Source organism: Hibiscus syriacus, unplaced genomic scaffold, assembly GCF_006381635.1.
Source record: "Hibiscus syriacus cultivar Baekdansim isolate YM2019G1 unplaced genomic scaffold, ASM638163v2 tig00110347_pilon, whole genome shotgun sequence".
Classification (NCBI taxonomy): domain Eukaryota; kingdom Viridiplantae; phylum Streptophyta; class Magnoliopsida; order Malvales; family Malvaceae; genus Hibiscus; species Hibiscus syriacus.
Window position 1 is genome coordinate 440,288 of NW_024062698.1, and position 21,757 is coordinate 462,044.

General features: G+C 31.9%; 2 protein-coding genes and 1 pseudogene across 2 annotated transcripts; 2 read left to right on the top strand and 1 right to left on the bottom strand.

The window, feature by feature from the left end:
- The first annotated feature begins 9,096 nt into the window (after positions 1 to 9,096).
- LOC120120769 lies at positions 9,097 to 9,697 on the top strand (annotated as a pseudogene).
- A 5,811-nt stretch (positions 9,698 to 15,508) lies between these two features.
- On the top strand, positions 15,509 to 17,435 carry LOC120120779. The gene is made up of 4 exons (XM_039140310.1): positions 15,509 to 15,777; positions 15,926 to 16,097; positions 16,233 to 16,645; positions 16,739 to 17,435. Exons 1-4 carry the CDS (start codon positions 15,509 to 15,511, stop codon positions 17,433 to 17,435), a joined length of 1,551 nt encoding a protein of 516 aa, XP_038996241.1.
- A 1,483-nt stretch (positions 17,436 to 18,918) lies between these two features.
- Positions 18,919 to 21,237, bottom strand: LOC120120758 (vacuolar-processing enzyme-like). Its single transcript, XM_039140291.1, has 9 exons — positions 21,003 to 21,237; positions 20,767 to 20,931; positions 20,459 to 20,615; positions 20,302 to 20,387; positions 19,993 to 20,192; positions 19,828 to 19,876; positions 19,547 to 19,759; positions 19,255 to 19,458; positions 18,919 to 19,174 (listed from the first exon to the last, which is right to left on the bottom strand). Exons 1-9 carry the CDS (start codon positions 21,225 to 21,227, stop codon positions 18,992 to 18,994), a joined length of 1,482 nt encoding a protein of 493 aa, XP_038996222.1. The 5' UTR covers positions 21,228 to 21,237; the 3' UTR covers positions 18,919 to 18,991.
- Positions 21,238 to 21,757: the final 520 nt, after the last annotated feature.

Below are 21,757 nucleotides of genomic sequence, written 5' to 3' on the forward strand. Positions count from 1 at the left end.
CATTTAAAGATGAACATTGGATTATGGTTATGCAAGAAGAGTTAAATCAATTTGAGAGAAGTAAAGTATGGACATTAGTTGAAAGGCCTAGTAATAAATCTACTGTAGGTACTAGATGGGTGTTTAGGAATAAGCTTGATGAAAGTGGTAATATAGTGAGAAGAAAGGCTAGACTTGTTGCTCAAGGCTATACTCAAGAAGAGGGCATAGATTATGATGAAACATACGCTCCCGTAGCTAGGATGTAAGCAATTAGAATGTTATTAGCATTTTCATATTTTCATGAATTTAAATTATATCAAATGGATGTTAAAAGTTCATTTTTAAATGGTTTTATAAAGAAAGAAGTGTATGTGGAACAACCTCCAGGTTTTGAAGATTTAAAATTTCCAAATCATGTTCTTATATTGACAAAAACACTTTATGGTTTAAAACAAGCTCCTAGAGCTCGGTATGAAATATTGTCAAACTTTTTAATTGAAAAAGGTTTTTCAAAAGGGAAGGTTGACACTACATTGTTTTTAAAGCATAAAGGTAAAGATTTATTAGTAGTTCAAATTTATGTTGATGATATTATTTGGTTCTACTAATGATGTTCTTTGCTAAGAATTTTCTAAGCTAATGCAAAGTGAATTCGAGATGAGCATGATGGGGGAGCTCTCATTCTTCTTGGGACTCCAAAATCAAACAAAGAAAAGATGGCATATTCATCAATCAAGCTAAGTACGTCAAAGATATGCTCAAGAAGTTTGGACTGGAAAATGGGAAGCCACATAACACTCCAATGAGCTCATCGACAAAGCTTGACATAGATGAATGAGGTAAATGTGTGGATGTTAAATTATATAGGTCAATGATTGGTTCTTTGCTTTATCTAACTGCAAGTAGACCGGACATTATGTTTAGTGTTTCCTTATGTGCTAGATTTCAATCATGTCATAAGGAATCACATTTACTAGCTGTTAAGAGGATCTTTAAATACCTTAAGGACACTCCTAGTTTAGGACTTTGGTATCCTAGAGACTCTAGCTTTTTCTTGCACGCCTTCTCTGATGCGGATTATGGAGGATGCAAATTAGATAGGAAAAGCACCTCCGGTACTTTCCAATTTCTTGGAAATATGTTGATTTCTTGGTTTTCAAAGAAACAAAATTGTGTTGCATTATCTACCACTGAAGCGGAATACATTTCAGCCGGTAGTTGTTGTGCACAAGTTTTTTGGATGAAACAAAAACTTTTTGATTATGGAATTGAAGAAGGTACCATTCCTATCAAGTGTGACAATACTAGTGCTATTTGTCTCCCTAAAAATCCCATCCAACACTCTAGAACTAAGCATATTAAAATTAGACATCACTTCATTATAGACCATGTCGCTAAGGAAGATGTAGTTCTAGAATTTGTTGATACTTTGCACCAATTAGCAGATATCTTAACAAAACCTTTAGACAAAGAAAGATTTTGGACACTTAGGAGAGAATTAGGTTTAACTGGCCTATCTTCACTTAGTGTTTAAAATAATTTTAGCACTTTTAAGTATAAATGAAAAATGCTTATAATAATAATTTTTGATTGCATTCTTTGCTATTAGTTAGGGGGAGTTTATGTTGCTTGATGAAAATTAATTTTATGTTCAAAAGTAGTTTAAAGGATTAATTTAATTGATTGGACATGATTAATTTTCAATATATGAGTTACCAATACCACTAGAGTCAATTAATTTAGCTTTTTGAGTGTTTAAAACGGATTTTTTTACATTTTTGTGCTTCATTCATCGATACACTTAAAAGTGCATCGATGCATCCCTTTGCATGTGCATCGATTCATCATGTTGATGCACTGATGCACGCCTTGAATGTGCATCGATGCACGGGGCCATGCATCAATGCATCCGTCGGGTTTTGGGTTTAAAAGGCTTATTTTTCTCATTTGGTTCAAACCCTAAAAACTAAACCTCTCTAGCCGCTCGTCCCTCTCACTCTCTAAATTCTCTTCTTGCTCAAAATCAACAAAATTTTGTCGGAATCTTCGAGCTCTTCATCTCCTAATCCTGTTCTTATCATCAAATCGTGCAAAACAACATCACATTCCCTCAAATCCAAAAATTTCAAGGTAATATTTCAAAAACTCTATTTCATTGATTTTTGATATTAGGACTAGTTTAGATTAGTTCTAGGATGAACATTATATTGGGCATTGAGTATTTGATGATTTCAAACTAGATTTTACAACCAATTTTATCAAAAAAATTACAAATTTTCAAAAAAAAATCGAAATTAAAAAAAATGAGTATTTCGAAATTTTGAATTTAATTTTTAAATTTGATGTTTTTGATTTAATTATGTTGTTTTCATATACATATTATGATTTTTCAAAAATTATTTTCAAAACCTTGCCCATTAGGATTTGATTTAGAGAACCTCAAATTATTGAGGACTCAATTGAGTTTTGGGATTGATTAACATGTGTTTCAATATGCAGGTTATATTCCTTTTTTTGATTCCTAAACTATGTCTAATCCCAAACGCCCTAGAACTTCATCGAGTCGTTCTCGTTCAAACCAACCTCCTAATCCCGTTCCTCCTTCACCTTCATCTCTATTAGGATCTTTTTTTAACATGTCTGAGCGTCGTAGAGACGAATTGTACTCTAGGTACAGAAATTCTTTTCAAACTTATAGAATCCGGGAAGAACGTATTCCTTCTCTTCAAGCTATGATAGATATTGAATTTGAATACCTTCCGATTCTTAAAGCTTGGAAGTTTGATAAAATGTTTCAGCTCAAACCTATCATTTATCAATAGTTAGTCCGCATTTTCTATTCCAATGCGGTATGTATTCAAAACAAAACTCAATGTGGGACTATAACCATTAGATCATATCTTTTAGGCCAATATATTAATATTGACTCCGCGATTATAGCTTCACGTTTTGGATTAGATGATGATGGGTTATATAATGAGAATGAAACTGTAGATTATCCCTATGTTCCAAATGCTAGTGTTAGTACTCTACGATCTCATCACGATCGTTTTCTTCATCTGATAATCTCTTGGTGGTTTAGACCATCCGGAGGTAGGTACTTCACTCTTCATATTAGGGATTTGTGGTGGATGCACTGTCTCAAGAATAAGATAAAAATCAATCTACCCCACATTATCTTCAGTCAAGTAGTTGATGTCATAAATATTGTTCCTTCAAAACATGTCGAAACATTAGTTTATGGATGTATTCTTAGTAACCTCTTTATCAAAATTGGTTTGGACGTCTCTCTCAACAATCTTATCCCACTCCAAAATCAAATCAATCTTACTTCCTTGAAGAAAGCGGATTGGAAGCAAGACGAGGAAACCGATCTTTGGGTATTTCGACCTAGTAAGCAAACCTCGGGAGCTAGCTCTTCACGAGCTGCTCCTAGCTCTTCTCGTGCTCCTCCTCCTCCTCCGGCACCAACTGCTGACGATGATCCTGAGTTTCAACAACTTATGCAAGATATCGACGATCACGTTCCAGACGATGAGCCTGCACGACAAGAAGATCAAATGCCACCATATTTTTGATCCTTCTTGGAGTCGTTTGATCTGAGGTTTACCTCCATGGAGTCTCAGATTATTGAGTTTCAGCGGGAGATGCGTGAACGTATGGACGCTCTCACTCTTGAAGTTCGAGCTCATTATCCTCCTCCTCCCGATCCTCCAATGGAGTGAATTTGTTTCCTTGTTATGTTTTCTTGGATTTTCAAACTTTGATTAATTTTTGATATTTCTGGATTGTTTGTTTTGGATTGATAAATGTTTGAATTTGTTAGGAGTTGGATGTTTTATGGATTTTGAACTTATTATATATATATTTGGTTTGATTTTATTATTTTGAGCTTAATGATTATTAATTTTTGCATCATATTAGTTCATTTTGACCAATTATGCCATTTCACATTTAATTATGAATATTGTTTATGAAACTAATGGCTAATCTCTCTTTTGATTGTGATCTTAGCAACTTAAGCTATATATATATATATATATTTAATCAATTGGCTATGTTTTTTCAAAACCTTGTTTAAATCGGTTATTAAATCTTTTTGATTTAACAAAAAGGGGGAGAAATATTAAGTGTTAAAAGGGAAAAGTGTTATAGTAAGGGGGAGTAATTTTTCAAAATTCATTTAAAATTTTTAGAAAATCATACAATAACACAAATGTTTTGTTATATCAAAAAGGGGGAGATTGTTGAAAACATTTTTGTCTTTCGATATAACAAATTAAGTTTAAATGAATTTTAAGATTTTACAAAAGATTTTCTAAGTATATTCTATTTAATTAATCGAATATCAAATTATTACTCCAAGTCTTTCAAGTTCAAATTCAAACCTTACTAAATGTGTAAAATTGTGTTTTATACTTAAACTATTTTTGAAACAATTTTCATAAAGTATTTTGAACCAAAATCAAGCCTAAATCAATTTATCAAAGTGATGCACCGATGCACCAATCCATGCATCGATGCACCATGAATTAAATTGAACATCGAATGCATTTCATGCATCGATGCACATACCATGCATCGATGCACTGAGGATTTTATGAAAACATCGAATGCATTTGATGCATCGATCCACCAACCATGCATCGATGCATTCTGGCTATTTTGAAACATCGAATGAACTTGATGCATCGATGCACTCTTAGTGCACCAATGCACTAAGGGTCCAACGGTCAAAATATTTGAATTTTACACTGATACACCGATGCACCATGGGTATGCATCGATGCACTGATGCTCCCAACTGGATTTATTAATTATTTTCACACTTAAACGGCTATATTGACTCCACTAAGCATCCCCAACATTCAAAATCATTTGAAGGTGTGTTTAAACAAGCTTAGAAGCCATTGATCAATATAAAGAAACAACAATCAACAAGAATCAAGAGAGAATCAAAGAGAAAGCATCAAACCTCAAGTTTGAGCATTTCAATCCTATTTTTCATTCAATATTCATTTTGCTTTCAATAACACTACTTGTACTCAATTGTATTCATTTTTAGTGTTCTTTTCTTTGTTCTAGAATTGTGCAAACAATCTGCCTTGTGAGGATTTCCTTGTAAGTTTGCAAATTTGTAATCTTCTCTTTGAGAAAGAGTGTTCTCAAGAATTGGGGTATATTCTTGAGGGAGTTGTAAGGTTATCTCTTTGGCCTCAAAATAAAGAACAAATTGGTGAATTTGTTGGAAAATCCTTAGTGTGGATAGCTAAGGTAGTGGACGTAGACTTTGATTGAGAAAGTCGAACCACTCTAAATCATTGTACAATTACTTTCAATTTTCTGCAAAAGCTTCCACCAAAATTTTAATTGCCAATTCACCCCTCTTGGCCGATTCTGTCGATCGATTAACTCAACAAGCATCAAACCTCAAGTTTGAGCATTTTCAAGCCTATTTCCTTAAATATTCATTTTTGCTTTCAAGAACACTTATTGTGCTCAATTGTATTATTCTTGAGTGTTCTTTCTTTGTTCTAGAATTGTGCAAACATCTTGCCTTGTGAGGATTTTCTTGTAAGTTTACAAAATTTATATTGTTCTCTTTGGGAGAGAGTGTTCTCAAGAATTTGGGGTATAATTCTTGTGGTATTTGTAAGGTTACTCTTTGTCCTCAAAAGAAAGACAAATTCATGAATTTGTGGAAAATCCTTAGTGTGGATAGCTAAGGTAGTGGACGTAGACTTTGGTTGAGAAAGTCGAACTACTCTAAATCGTTGTGCAAATATTTTCAATTTTCTGTAAAAGCTTCCACCGAACTTTTATTGCCAATTCACCCCCTCTTGGCCTATTCCATCGATCGATTAACACAACAATCGAGAATGTGGCCCTTGGAATCTCTGCATCGAACACCACACTCTCGACTAACCCACTCCTTGAGTGTCGGACCTTACGCCTAAACTAATCCGCTTAAAGTGCCTTGCATACTCCCTAAGGATATATCTTGACTGAATCTATACTTTCGACTCTGCTATCTTTTCTAAAGGGACTTAGGTGTCCTGGTCGTTTTCCTGAGCATTCAAACAAGGCTTGTATTATTTGATCTTACTCTATTCTTGTTTCTACGTTTGAATTAATTTTTTTATCGTTCTCACTTGTAGTCTTATTTGATGATAAAAAGAATTGTTGGGGTACCTCGAGTCTAATTCCCTTAAAAACTGATATTTTTACCCAAAATAGACTGAAAGTGTCGATACTAGCCCAAGAGTATCGATACTCCTGCAAAAGTTTAAATACTTTATATAAGTAGTTATACTTTTAAACATTTTGTTCTGCCCAATTTCGAAACTATGACCCAAAGTTTCGATACTCTTGAAAGAGTATCGATACTCTTTCCCAGAAACTCATGAATTTTCCCAAAATGAAGAACAAGTATCGATACTATCCCTATAGTATCGATACTCTACATGCATAAGTCATAAAACAAGTACCAAAAATTCTATTTCTCAATCCCAAAGACTGTAGTGAGGTCCCCAAACATGCTTAAAGTTTTATGTGAATACAAGGAACATAAACAAGGCTTTATCTCTTACTTGTAACATCAAATGAACAATCTACCATAGAAATTTCTAAGCATTCTTTAAACTTGACTTTCTAACACATCTTAACTTTCCATGATCTACACTTGTATGAGAAAGCTATAAGTTTGTTACCTTGTTGCCTTAGTTGCTAAAACACCTCTTGAATTAACTAGAATTCACCCTACCTTCAAGAAAACCCCATTTTGAAAACAAATTCTAAAACTCACAAAATAGAGCTTGAACTAAAGCTTGAAGGATGGAGATAAACATTCTTACCTTGGATACAACAAACTAAGCTTGAATCCTTAAAACTTTTCACGTAAGAAAGGAATAAGAAAAGAGAAAATGATGAAGAATAAGAGAGGAGTGCTTTGTGAGAAAATGGTGGGGGTGGTTTGCGTAAACATGATATAAAAATAGAGGGAAAGATATCAGCTTTAGCAAAAAGGGTAAACTACACTTTAAGTCCTTCTCATATTAACTTAATTTTAAAAACGCCATTTTCTTAAAGCTATTGGGTCAACCTAAACCCAATACTCTTTCTAATTGATCCAAACTATCTTAGGAAGTCTAATGGGCTCAACTATCGGGTTTCGGGATAACCCGAACTATTGACTCGGGATTTGGGTTATTACATCTAAAATTTTATAAGTTCGTTATTCCTTAATTTTTATTTATTCATCCTCTAATATAAAATTATGTGTTCGTCTCTAGTCTCAACCAATTAAGGGCCATATTAGCAGGGCTTTTGAAAAGCGAGTTTTAAAAGTACGGTAGAAAAGAAATTTAAAAATATATCAACTTAAACTAAATAAAAATATAAAAAATATTTTAAGATAATTCTTTAATAATATTTTTATAAATGAAATATTTTATTAAGAAAAATATATTACCAATACTTTTTAACACGTGGATATAAAATTATTACTTTTAATAATATTTTTATAAATGAATTTGATTTACTTTTAAGTAATTAAAATAAATTATTAAGTATAATTTTTTTTAAGGATGTTAGTATTAAATTATTAAAATAAAATAAAAATATATAATAGAGTGGGCTCATGCATTAGTAAGGGTAAAAATATAATTTGCTTCCAAACACTAAGTTGAAAATGAAAACGAAAAACTATAAATCTTAGTTTTTACAGTTGATTTGAAACCATTGTTTCTACCACGATTTTTTTAAATTTTTTACCCATTTGACATTGATTTTACAATCAAAACGAGTTTTTTTTAGCTAAAATTATTTTTAGAAAGTCTCACCAATCGAGCCCAAACCAAATAATAGTTAGTACTTGTGAAATTATATGAGTTAATTGCACAATAAATATATAAATTATGATTTTCATTTTAAATTAGTCCTTAAATTTTTTTAACAATTTTATTTTATCGTTAAATTATAATTTTGCTTTTAAATTTATCTTCAAACTTTTGAATATTTTAATTTAATCATAAAAAGTATTTAAACTTGATTGAAAACATACGATAAAAAGTGAGCAATGCTTTGGGGATACGATATACAGATTGCATATGCCTAATTTTGAAACCCACGTTATTAGTAAATAATTGAGATTAGAAATAAAATAATAATATTGAAAAATAATTATGATACTGATATAAACTAACACAAAGTGATATTTATTCAAATATTCTCAACAATTTAATAATGAAAATTCATAACCCTGTATACATGCAATAATCTTTTATATATCTTTAGTTTGTTTTAAGATTTAATCTTAAACTAAAAAAGTCCCTAAACTATACTTATTCTTTGCTTTAAGCTCCTAAACTATTTTTTTGGTTGAAATAAGTATATATTTTTTTTGCGTGACGTGATAATATTTTATTAGTCGAAAAATAGTTTTCTAACTGAAAAATATGACTTAAAATAATTAAATATTATAATTTAAGAATTTAATTTGAGTAAAAAATAGTTTAGAAACTTAAAATAAAAGGAAGACATATTTTAAGTTCTTATTTTCACCTTAAGCCTAATATTTACGTTTGAGGCTTGTAAATTTTTAAAAGTATATTATTAAATTTAGGGTACATTGCTTATATGGTTATCAGTTATTTTTGTGGTTTTGTTCTGGTTATTTGTTATTAAAAATAGTAATAAAATTATTGATGAAATATTTTTTTTTATTTTTTTCAATGATGACATAGTCATATCTCACAATGACATGTTAACACCACTAATAATTTTTTAATTGTTAGTAATTAAAACGTAACATTAGGTATGATTTAAAAAATAATAATTAAGTGATTAAAACAAAATAACAAGAATAATGGGACGACTAAATACATAGATTATATTTAAATTTATTTATAACTTTTAAAAACATACATTAATTAATCCCTCCAAACAAACAAACATGATAACATGTTTAAACGAGAAAAAAAATTATTTCCTTTTGGGTCCCACTCTACAGCGCGCCTGGTGCTGACCATTACCATCTCTGTTTGCAAAAATTCTTGTATATAAACATCTGTGAATCTCCTCCAGAACAGCCGAGCCTTATTCTCGTGTCATGCTTCAATTACCCAAAGCGTCCAAAGTGGCTATTTCCTATAAAACCAAACTCAAAGAAGAAACAGAGGCATGGCCATGGTAATGAGAGTGTGAAAACAGACACCATTAACAAATCCCATAAGCACCCATTTCGAGTTTCGACGTAAAGATGATGAAGAAAATAAGAGGGTTCCAGCTTGGGTGGAAGCTAGTGAAGGTTTGCAAATGGATAATAAGACCCAGAAGGAGGATTAGTTTCTTACCTTTAACAAGAATCTCCTCTTTTGTTCGACGGGGGATGCTGTGTGATTCGAACCCGGATCCGGGCTACATTCAACTGGGTGCAGGAAAAGGAGCGAAGCGGATTGGAGTGCCCAAGGGGCACCTTGCAGTGTACGTGGGCGAATCGGAAGGTAACACGAAGAGGATGTTAGTGCCTGTGATTTATTTCAATCACCCGCTATTTGGTGTGCTGTTGAAGGAAGCGGAGCGGATTTACGGGTTCAATCAATCGGGTGGGATCACGTTGCCTTGTGGGATTTCGAGTTTGAAAAGGTTAAAACGAAAATTGCCGACTGGAATCATTGCCGACGGAAGCAACACCGTCGTTATTTGTAGTTACGTGTTTCCCCTTACCTTTGATGGGGGTTTTAAATTTTATTTAGGCATAATCAAGGGTGCCGCCGTGCACATGTTTTGTTATATATATAGTAAAAAAAGGTTTAATTATTCTTATAGACATAATCATTGCATGACTCCTTTTTCACTCATGTTTTTCTTTCAGTTTCAGTTTCCTTTATTTTGTAAATGAAAAAAATATTTAAAACAATGCATATCTTTTTATAATCAAAAGTATAAACCTTATTTTAAATTGGTATATAAATTTTTAAATGTTTAATGTTTTAATTTTATCTTTAAATTATTACCATCATTCTACATTTGTCCTTAAACTTTTAAATATTTCAACTTTATCCCCAAAATTATGACTTTCATTTTAAATTGGTCCTCAAACTTTTTGAACATTCCAATTTTATCCCAAACTATACATATATACTAATCACATCCATTGTTAATAAGATCGTTATTAACTACTTACATATTTAGATGAATTTGTGGACGAAATTGGAAAATTCAAAAGTTTGGATACTTATTTAGAAATAGTGTCATAGTTTAGGGATGAAATTAGAATGTTCAAAATTTTAAGGACTAATTTAAAATGGATGAAGTTGAAATATTTAAAAGTTGAAGGACTGATTTAGCATGAGAGTTATAGTTTGATGACATATGATGTAATTAACTCAAATATTAACTACTTATTATTAGGGTTGAGAAAAACTCGACTCAACTAAAAAAATATTTTTTACTTGACTCGACTTGAGAAAACTCAACTCCAATTGACTACGAGTTGTAATTTCATAAACTCAACTTGACTCAAAAAAATTTCAAGTTCAAATCGAGTTGTAAAATACAAATCAAGTAACTCGAAATTGTTAGTACTTAGTTGATTTATTTTCAAGTTTGAGTAAAGTCTCTCGAATTTGTGTGGTATATGCATATCACATATAAAAAAATATTAAGAAACATAGATGTATTGTATATGATTTACAATTAAATTTAAAGAGAAACTCGAAAATTCGACTGGACTCGAAAATCGGGTTATAAAATAGGACTCATCAACTACTCAACTTGATCGAACACTCACCGTTACTTATTATAATTTTATGACTTAATGCAAAAATAAATACTTAAACGGTACATTTTTATTAATTTCAGGTGTCTAGATTTTTATTCTCAAAATACGTATAAATTTGTTATTATATATTAATTTTATTAACCATAATGTCACTGATAGTTAAATCCTCAATAAAAAGGTATTAATTTATTTTTTAATTTATATGATTATTTTATAATTTTTTATAGTTAACAAAATATATTATAATAAAGGAACTATTTATATATATTTTAAAAAAAAATTGATAATTGAACTTCGTTTAGACTTCGAATGGTCCATTACTTAGTTTAGAATCAATGTAGACGACTCTACGTACCTTGGAAAAATTTGGTTGGCGTATAAAAGCTTTTGACATTTTATAAATATGAAGATGAGTGATTATATGGTTGATTTGATATTTGACGATTATTTTATCAGTTTTCTTTTTATAAAAAGGGAACCTAACACGATACAATATGAATATACCCAGATTTGGTGTCGTCGAAAACTGGAACACCCATGTGAACCAAATCTGTTTTATTAATGCTCAAATTGTGAATTTGCTTGTATAATATTTTAACGTTTAAATATATTGAGCTCACATTTTTTTATATATAATATTAATAAATTTAATTTAATTTAATCCGTATAGTTTAATTTGACAAAATTATTATTTTTAATATTTTTACGGAATCATTAGTTAATTCTTTCAAACTGAATAATGATGTAGTGTTTCTCAACAGTAATTTCCTTTTGTTGCAGGTAGTTTTTTTTTTATAAAGAAAAAAAGTCAATGTAATGATCAGAACTAAGTAATTACATCATAAAAATAAAAGATTGAATTATATTAAATAAGAATATAAAAATTAAATTCTGAATTTCTATATAGAAAGAAATCAAAACTCAAAATTTTCTCCAGCACCTTAGAATTTTAGCACGGTAACTGCTTAGAAAAAGAGGATAAACTAGTGAGTGGCCATCCAAATGCTACATTTGTTACATGATTGAGAATATAATTTTTTAGGAAAAAATGGGATGTATTTTTTTTTTCAAATTAGAGTTCAATTTGATTACAATAATTGTGTACCAATCTTAAGTTAAACTAGAATTCAAATATTTAAAACAATACTAAATCTTAAGTTATCTCGCGTGTTAAAAGGATTATTTTTATTGTCCTAGAAGTCTTAGGTTCAAACACAACAGATTTCAAGGTAATGAATTTTCATTGTCAAATTATTGAGAATATTTAGAACAAATACTACATTATATTTATTTTAGATTAATAAAAAATAGTATTATACACACTTAATATATAATTAATTTAAAGGGTAAACTACGCGTATAAAATCTAAATTATTAGTTTCGGTCTATTTTAGCACATAAACTTTTAGTTTTTTTCAAAACTATGCCTAACGATTAATTTTTTTAATACCCCATAAAAAACTTAACGTTAAGTTTGATTCCCTAATTTAAACTATGACTTAACTTAAAACTCGACTACAGTTAATATGATTAAAATAATTTCTACTTAAAACCTGAAAAAAGGGTAAATTTCACTGTTCCTTACCGAACTATACCCTTTCTCCTATTTTTGTCACTCAACTTTAATTTTTCTATTTTGCTCACTAAACTTTACAAATTGAATCATTTTGCTCACTCTTCCGTAAACTATCTAATGTTTTGAAGACATGTCATTTTTATTATTATTTTTAATATAAAATAATTGAGAAAAAAAAACATAAGGTGGCTGGATGCCACCACCGGCCACCGTCGACTGCCATAGGCGATGGTTGTTTGATCCCAAATTTCATGGGTCGCTTCGCCTCAACATCGTGATTTCGAATATGACCTCCATTTTGTCGGAACTTGCTTTGAAGTCCATGAATTTGAGATTGAATGTGAGGGAGTCGAAACATTTCAGTCAATATTTACGGGTTTTGGGATATTTTTCGGTGAAACAACCTCCAGATTCGAACTCAGGAGATCGAGATAAACGATCCATGAAATTTGGGATAAAACGACCACCATCAACAACGGTGGACGATGGTCGGATGAAAAATGACGTGGTGCCAGTGGAGAGAAAATGAAGAAGAAAAGGAAAAATGGTAAATTACACAATTCCTCGTTGAACTTTAATCTCTCTCCTAATTTACTCACCGAACTTTCAATATAGTATTCAAAATGACGTTGTCTTAGTGTATATTTGAGTTTTTCAAAAAGACATCGTTTTGATGATTGTGTCATGTCATAACACCGTTAAATAGTTAATGACAAAGCGAGCAAAATGATTCAATCTATAAAGTTTATTGAGTAAAATAGAAAAATTGAAAGTTGAGTGAGGAAAATAAGAGAAAGAGTATAATTTAGTGAGGAATGGCGTAATTTACTCAAGAAAAATAACATATCAAAGTTTCATTTTCTTTGAATTCTTGAGAAATCTCTTCGTCAAACTTAGAAATCAAGAGATGATTGAAGTAATTATTTTTTTTTAAAAATCTAGAACGATCGTAATATATAATATATGTTTAAAAAATTTAATTGGTCAATAATGTACGTACTCTATAAACATAATTGTTCGAACTAGAATTTTTTTTAAAATATTAAAATTATTTTATGAGTTTAATTAAAATAATTAATTAGATTGTATAATTGACAAAATGAGAACGTCGATGTTACCAAAGTGTCAAGAAAGCAACACTTATAAATTACATAATAAATGTCTACCCTAATTGTTGCCCACCCCTCTAAGCTAAAGAGACTAATAAACACAATCAACATCGTTTATCTTCCTCTTGATTGCAACAGAATGGAACCCTGTAAAATGAATCCAAATTCTCTTGCCATTTCCTACCCCTACACTTGTCCCTTTAATAAAATCACACCACAAGTCTTTTATTTTTTAATATTTTCCTCTTTTATATTTTTCGTGTAATTTATTTTCAAAGTTTTAATTTAATAAACAAAATAAATTACTAATTCATATTAACTAAGTTTATACTTTTATTTTTAATTTAATTTTTTAATTTTTTTCTTATTTTAGTAAAATAAATTACGCCACATGTCCTTAAATCTTTTTATTTTTTTTAATTTAATATTTTTAATTTAAAATTTTCATATTCTCTTTTATATGATTACTTTTTTATTTTCATATTCTATTAATTAAAAATAAAATAATTAAAATTAATTAATAAAATATGAAAATAAAAACTAATCAATTCATATTTTTAGTTTATAGAGTAGAAAAATAATACAATTTAAGGTTTGAAGTTTAGAGTTTAGGATTTAGTAAAAATATTTAACTATTTAAAAATAAAAGTATAAACTTAGTTAGTATGAATTAATTAATTTTATTTTATTTATTTCAATTTTAGTTTAAAGCTTTAAAAATAAATTACATGAAAAATATTAAAAGGAAAATATTAAAAATAAAGGGCATGAGGCGTGATTTTATTAAAAGAGCGGCAGTATAGCTAGGAAATGGGCAGAGCATTTGGATTCCTGTAAAATAACTTTAATTTCCATAATCCCAAATTTGCATAATTAATTATTTATGATTTACATTTTGCTTGCTACTTTACTTAGTTTCTCTTTTTTTTTAAGGTTGGTGTATTTTTTATAAATTAAATCATTTTTTATTATATTTAACTAATGACACTGATTTTAATATTGATTATCAACAGTTAATTTAATTTTTTATAAAAATAATATCACTTTTTTATATTTTTTTCATCTTGTTGAATGATGACACGTTTTTTTCTTAGTTGTTTAACATTTTTTTAATTTTTAATTTTCTCATAGTTAAATTTTGACAAATTCACAACCGATTAAAATGATATTTATTTTTAATTTTATTGATATTTTATGTTATAAAATTTCGAATTGAATTTAGATACGTAATTTTATGTTCATGAATACACAATTTTAGTTTACTAATCTCAATGATATTTTAATAATTTAATTATTTTTTATGATTTATTCTCTGATACAATCAGATTTATTCGTATTTATTTTTTGTTCGAGTCTTTTGATTGAATTTTTAACTTTATATATATATATATATATATATATAATTTAATCATTTTTTATAATTTATTCTCTAATACAATTATATTTATTCGTATTTATTTTTTGTTTGAGTCTTTTAATTGAATTTTTAATTTTTCATGTATAATCTTTATATGATCTTAAGTGATTAATTTCAATAAGAAGTACTTAAATTATCTATTTAATTTATTATGATAATTATAGTAATTTTAATCCTTATTATAATTTTGGATATTTCAGTCTTTTAATAGGACTAGCCACTTCTATTTAGAAAGAAAAAGCAAATCTAGTTCCATATTTTTTCCAAATTATGTTTGGTAAAATTTATTGGGTCAAAAACCACAAGAGAGGATCCTCAAATCCCAATTACAAACCTGTCATTCCTAATTAAACAGATCGGTGATCGTTGAAAGATTATGTTGGGGTCCAATTTTGTCCATTGATGGCATTCGTTGTTTTATCTCAGTATATAATATATGATTGCAAGATCTTGAACTAATGGAATAAATCAAGAAGGGTCTAAACTATGATCATTTCTATAAAAAATAACTTGATTCCCAATAATAAGATTCTGAACTGAACACTAGGTTCTTTCACTAGAGAGTTGAAGTTAATAAAAAAAGAAACATTATTAGGGTTATTAAGAGTGAGGATGGGCAGTGTTATGAATCCTATGATGATATGACTACTGTATTAGTGAGTTACTTCACTAGTCTAATTGGTTCTGCTGACCCATTAGTTAGTGGTTGCACTGTTGAAAGTTTAAAGGGGTTGCTGAACTATTCTTTGCCTGCAGCTGATCTACTCAAAAAGGAGGTGGAAGACATGGAGATCAAAAGCGCCTTGTTTAGACAAGGGAAGGATAAAAGTTCTGGCCCTGATGGATATACCTCTGTTTTTTTCAAAGCTGCCTGGGACATTGTTGGGGCTGATTTTATGTCTGCTGCCAGGTATTTTTTTCAGTCCTCTTGTTTAGTTCCAGCTTTCAATGCTACAGCTTTAGTTTTAGTCCCTTAATGCTTGCTTAGCAAAAGATTTTAGGCCTATCTCCTGTTGTTCAGTGGTTTATAAAACCATTACAAGAATTCTTGTAAATAGGCTTGTTCCTTTTTTCCCTGCTATGATCTCTCAAAGTCAAAAAGCATTTGTTAAGGGTAGGAATATTGTTGATAATACATTGCTAGCCCAAGAGATTGTTAAAGGCTACTCCAGGAAAAGCCTTTCTCCTAGATGTGCTATCAAAATTGATATGCAAAAGGCTTTTGATTCTGTTAATTAGGGGTTTTTGTTGATTGTTCTTGAGGCCTTGGGGTTGCCTGCTGTTTTTTGTAAATGGATCAAGGCTTGTATCACTACCCCTCTATTCTCTGTCTCCTTAAATGGAAGTTTGGTGGGTTTCTTTAAGGGTGAAAAAGGGATTAGACAGGGAGATCCATTGTCTCCCTATCTCTTTGTCATGGCTATGAATGTCATGTCTTCCCTCCTGGATACTGCTGCTAAGAAGGGTATTTTTAAATTCCACCCTAAGTGCAAGAGAATATCCCTCGCCCACCTATGCTTTGCGGATGATTTGTTAGTTTTTTGCTATGGTTCACTTGATGCTGTATTGGGAGTGCAAAGTAACTTAGAGAAGTTTTATGAGTTGTCAGGACTTAAGCTAAATGCCCAGAAGATTGAATTCTTTGCTTGTGGTTTGAATGAACACACTGTTGAGAAGATCTGTAGGGCTACTGGGTTTCGGTTGGGACAACTCCCTGTTAGTTACCTTGGGGTACCTTTGGTGACGAGAAAGCTAATTGGTAATAACTGTGCTGTCTTGTTGACTAGGATTAGAGACAAACTTAGTCAATGGTCTAACAAAAAACTCAGCTTTGGGGGTAGATTGTAGTTGGTTAAAACTGTTTTGTTCAGCATGTTTAACTACTGGAGTAGACAACTCATTCTTCCCAAGGGGATTATTAGGGACATTGAGAGATTATGCATGTGCTTCTTTTGGAAGGGCAGTGACTCCTCTGCTAGAGGTGCCCGTGTTAGATGGGGTCAGATTTGTACCTTGAAGTTTGAAGGTGGTCTGGGGCTTAAGAGCCTTGTGGAATGGAGCAGGGCCTGTTACTTGCTGATGGTCAGGAATATTCTGGCTAATGAGGGCTCTCTCTGGATTGTATGGATCAAGGAGTATTGTTTTACATCTACGAGTTACTGGGAGGTAGTGTACAAACCTCACTTCAGTTGGATCTTAAGCAAGTTGCTTATATTGAAAGAGGAAGCTAGGACTCTGTTTATCCCTTGTGCAGATTGGAGCATTATAAATGGAAAATGGATCTGGGACAGCATTCGTAGCAGTAGGGTGAAGATTGTATGGCATAAACTTATTTGGTTTCCTGCTCACATTCCCAAATTTTCGTTATTTTCTTGGATGGTCATCCTTGATAGGTTGCCTACCAAGGATAGACTTGCTCGATTTGGATTGATAGTTGATCATGCATGTGGGTTGTGTGGGACTGGTTTGGAGTCTCGGGACCATCTTTTTGTTGACTGTTCTTATGCAAAGGATGTTTGGAATTCGATATTGGTTGCTTGTGGTCTTTCGCATGTGGTTCACAGTTGAGTTGGGATGAGCTTCTCCATTGGCTGATGATTAATATGAAGGGTAATTCCATCAGAGTGTGTGTTCTCAAGTTGGCGTGGACTGGATATCTTTACTTTATATGGAAGGAACACAATTATAGACACTATTGAAGGCTAGCTTGTTCGGCTGAGGAAACTGTAAATAAACTGAGGGAGGCTGTGAAATTTAAACTGTATAGACATAACATGTATAGGATTGATGATGTAAATAGGCAACTGCTCATGAATTGGGGACTTATCTAGCTGATGTTGGTTATGTTTGTAGCAGCTAGGCTGCATTCTTTTAGATGAATATAATTTACTTATCCAAAAAAAAATCTGAACAAGAAATAAAAAAATCACTAGTAAGAGGGAAGAACATGCCAAAAGTGATTTATAGGTCAAAGACTACAAGCTCCAACCATATGTGTTTATATAGACTCGACAACTTGACCCGTACCCGATTATCCAAATCAATTTATTCGACTTAATACACGATATTACTTCGAACATAATGATCAAATTTAATTCGAAACACGAACCATACCCAACCCGAATCATATCCGATCTAAAATTTAACTATAGACACATATCCAATTTGACTCAAATCGAAAACAATTCAACCCAAAATTAACCCGAATAAAAAATAACCCGAACCGAAAACAATCCAACTGAAAAAACTACTTGAATCGAAAAACAACTCGAACTGAAGAGTAACCTGATCCGAAATCAATTCGAATCGAAACCAACATAAAACGAAAAATTATATATACTTAATTAGACTTATAACCGAATTAAGCCTAAATTATAAAATTAACAAACCAGAAGACAAAAATATACTAATAATTCTATATATATTTTATTAGACTCCTAACCAATTCATTCCGAATTATCCTAGATCAAAGATTGATCCAAATCGAAAATCAATTGATCTGAAATTGATCTAATCCGAAAATCAACCGATGCAATATTGACCTAACCTAAAATCTAACTAATTTGATATTAACTCGACTCAAAAATCAACTAATCTAATATCGATTCGAACCGAAAACAATCAATCAATCAATCTGATAGTCACCCAAAAATTGACATACAAAAAATTGACTAGACCCGCTACTTAAGTCAACCCAATTTACCATAGATCCAAATTAAATTTGAACCAAACTCTGAATAAAGTTAAACTGAATATAATCTAAATCGACAATGACCCTACCCGAAAGGACCCGACGCAAACCTCCATCTCTAATCATAACAAGAACCACTTGTATTAATAGCAAATCTTGGTCCCCTTGATTAAGGTTGAACTAATCTGCTTAGCCCATTTTATTTTTTTTACTTTTTTGGACATGATCTTTAGAAAACAAAAATTACCCTTTTGCTTTTAGAAATAAATATGCCCACTAACAACATATTTATGCCTTCAAATAACAGTTATTTTGCATTTATAGGTCTAAAAACATCTTCTAGATGACTACATTCTCGTACATACAACACCAACTAGGAAAATATTTCAGATTTAAAGGTAGCAAATGGCCTTAAGCACATATACTTAACCAATCAAGCACTATAACCCTGGTTTGAAGGATGCCATTGTCTCAGATCATGGCAGCCGCATGCGGCAACACAAGCTTCCTCCAGTATGGAATGGGAAACACCACTGTTGCATATGTTGGCAAATGCACGCATGTGTTTCATTCCGTATTGAGTTAGTGACCCGCAATGTGTTTCAAACACCCGAACCTAGAGTGAACATTTGGTTTATAACTTAATTAAACATTCAAGACTAGCAGCAAGATGAATATCTAAATTTAGAGTAATACCATGGATTTCAGGCACTGCCAGTCATCAACAAGGGGCAAACCAGGTTCCCCGATGGCGTTGAGGACAGCAGAGCCTTTCGCTGGCCCATACAAGAGTTTTCCGATCAAGTCGATGCTGCCATCCAAGTGGTTTCTATGCCTCATAGTCTGGGTAATCTGTGTCAGTATTTCTTTCTTCATTGATCCATCTTCTGAATTTTTGTACTGTAAACAAATGAAACGAACAACATTGGTATTGTCTGTAATTTGAATAAGCGCTGAGGAAAAAGAAAAGAACGTGGCTCAAGCTCACCATATGCCATAGAAAGAGAATATCTGCATCTCTCTGGTTAATAGCTCCCATGTGCATGTCATGGCTTAATTCATTTGGAGGGAAGTTCACTGTAGCAGGGTCATAGCCTTGATACAAATTAAGTTTCTCAGCTTTAATGCTTGTATTCCCATATTCCATCACATGGGATCCACCGTTTGCGTGCGCGTCGAAATCGGAAGTCCGTTTCCTTACCTGCATTATGAAAATTCAAATGTCTAAATTACAACGGCAAAAGCTCGTGAAAAATTTGTTCTGCTTACTGTTTCATATTGTTGCTCTATAGTTTCTCTCTTTAGATTGTGAGTTTCACTGCAGATCATCAGAACACAGAAAAGCTAATCAGCCAAATAATTTGCGAATAAGCTATAACCAAAAGTCTAATTAAAATGATAAGTGCTTAAAGAAGAATAAGTGCATATACGTACCTGTCCTCCATCCAGGCCACACTATACAAATCTCCTAAACAAGTGATGAACTCCGGGGGTGGAGGAGGATCCATATCAGGACAATAAGTTCCCCAACTACTCTCTTGGGCATTCGATGCTGTTGTTACATAAATGTTCAGATCATTTGGCATTATGCCTTCGAAGATACTTCCACTCTCACAAGCTTCTACATATATAACCTGGTCGCATCAGAAATGCAACATTAATGTCATACAAGTAATTTTCATCAAAAGAATTGACGAAGAAGAAAAGACTATGGAATTCATCCAAGTGCAGAAGATTTGTTACCATCTCTCTGTAGCTTCCAGCTGCATGTTTCTCCTTCAAGACATTAAGAAAATCCATGGCGTACAGCCATGGCGTATTTGGCATCCCTAGAATCATATTTCAAATTAGTCAGATAAGATTCTGGCCCTATATGATTCAACAAGAGTCTGTAAAGTACCGAGAACTCCGGGGCCTCCGTGATCAGAGTAGAAGATAAAGATTCTGTCATTGGATTTGCTATCAACAACCTTTCCACTTCCTCCACTCAATGCACTTCTGTTACCAAGAATTACCGCATACAAATTTGCAGCAGTGATATGCTCACTCGTGTAATCCTACCATTCAATATGCGATATTTTTTATTTATACCCTTAAAAAACAAGCACTTGATGAAATCCAAGAACTAAAAAATTGAGTTGGTGGGACAGTGACCGAATGAGTATGCTTAAACACCAAGTTGAGTGGAGAAAGAATACTAATGGTCACCTTAGGCACACCGGCATAAACATCCTCGCCTTGGGGATGGTTGATGATGATTCCTGGCCTGGGATTCAGCTCATTCATGGCGATGTCATCGTACATAAACACAATAATATTCTCTTCCTTCAATCCTCCTTTCCTTAACAACTGATAGGCGTGGCATACATCTGCCTGCAGCAATTGCACCCCGCATGTAAACAGAGAGACTGGTTATGGTTGATAAACTGCTTTATTGATATTACCTGATGCCTGTAATTACCAAAGCCAGATGAGCCAGCCACGAGAACAGCCCATTTTGTTTCGAGTTCCTGATCTTCTCGCGGCTCATCTTTCTGTGAAGGCAGTCGGATTGCAGACTCCCAGTGGTTCAACCGGGCGGCCCGACCAACAGCTGTGACTTCAAAAAGCAATAACAGCAAGAAAAGTAGAGAAGGGTGGTTGTGGAATACAGAACCTTGTTTTCCCATGGATATGCTTTTGATGTAAAACAGGGAAGCGGTTCACAAAATCCAGGCCACAGGAGAAGTGAAAAGAAAGGGAATGAAATTGAAAAACGTAAGAAGGGGGCAGTGAGATTAAAATGTGGTGGGTAAAAGGGTGGAGATGCCATGCAAAACAACGGCTTGACACGACTGGGAATGGTTCAGAACTGTGGGTCCGTAACTTCTGTTGTTGAAACAAATGTCTATTTGATTATTTTAAATACACGTATACGTTTAGGTCCACTTTCACATTAACTTTTAAAATGTTCTTAAAAAGTGTCGTTACAAATTGTTTCTAAAAAGTAAAGTTCAAAATTTTAGGTACAGAATTCAAATGATTATTCTGCGGTAAAAAATATTAAAAAGTATAAAATAATTCATTAATCATATGATGTTGTCTTATTAAAATTTTCAATTATTAAAAATTATAAATTAGTTTTCTAATAATTTTTATATTTTAAATTTATTTTTTATTAAAAGATTAACGGAAATCTAAATTGGATATTAACCGAAAC

What these genes read in the sequence shown, in the direction of transcription:
- LOC120120779 (XM_039140310.1), top strand. Translation starts at nt 15,509, where the DNA reads ATGACTACTGTATTAGTGAGTTACTTCACTAGTCTAATTGGTTCTGCT. An exon ending in GATTTTATGTCTGCTGCCAG is followed by an intron (nt 15,778 to 15,925) that starts GTATTTTTTTCA and finishes TCTTGTAAATAG; the next exon opens with GCTTGTTCCTTTTTTCCCTG. An exon ending in GGTAATAACTGTGCTGTCTT is followed by an intron (nt 16,646 to 16,738) that starts GTTGACTAGGAT and finishes TGTTTTGTTCAG; the next exon opens with CATGTTTAACTACTGGAGTA.
- LOC120120758 (XM_039140291.1), bottom strand. Translation starts at nt 21,227, where the DNA reads ATGGGAAAACAAGGTTCTGTATTCCACAACCACCCTTCTCTACTTTTC. An exon ending in TTTATGCCGGTGTGCCTAAG is followed by an intron (nt 20,616 to 20,766) that starts GTGACCATTAGT and finishes ATTGAATGGTAG; the next exon opens with GATTACACGAGTGAGCATAT. An exon ending in TAGAGCAACAATATGAAACA is followed by an intron (nt 19,760 to 19,827) that starts GTAAGCAGAACA and finishes TTCATAATGCAG; the next exon opens with GTAAGGAAACGGACTTCCGA.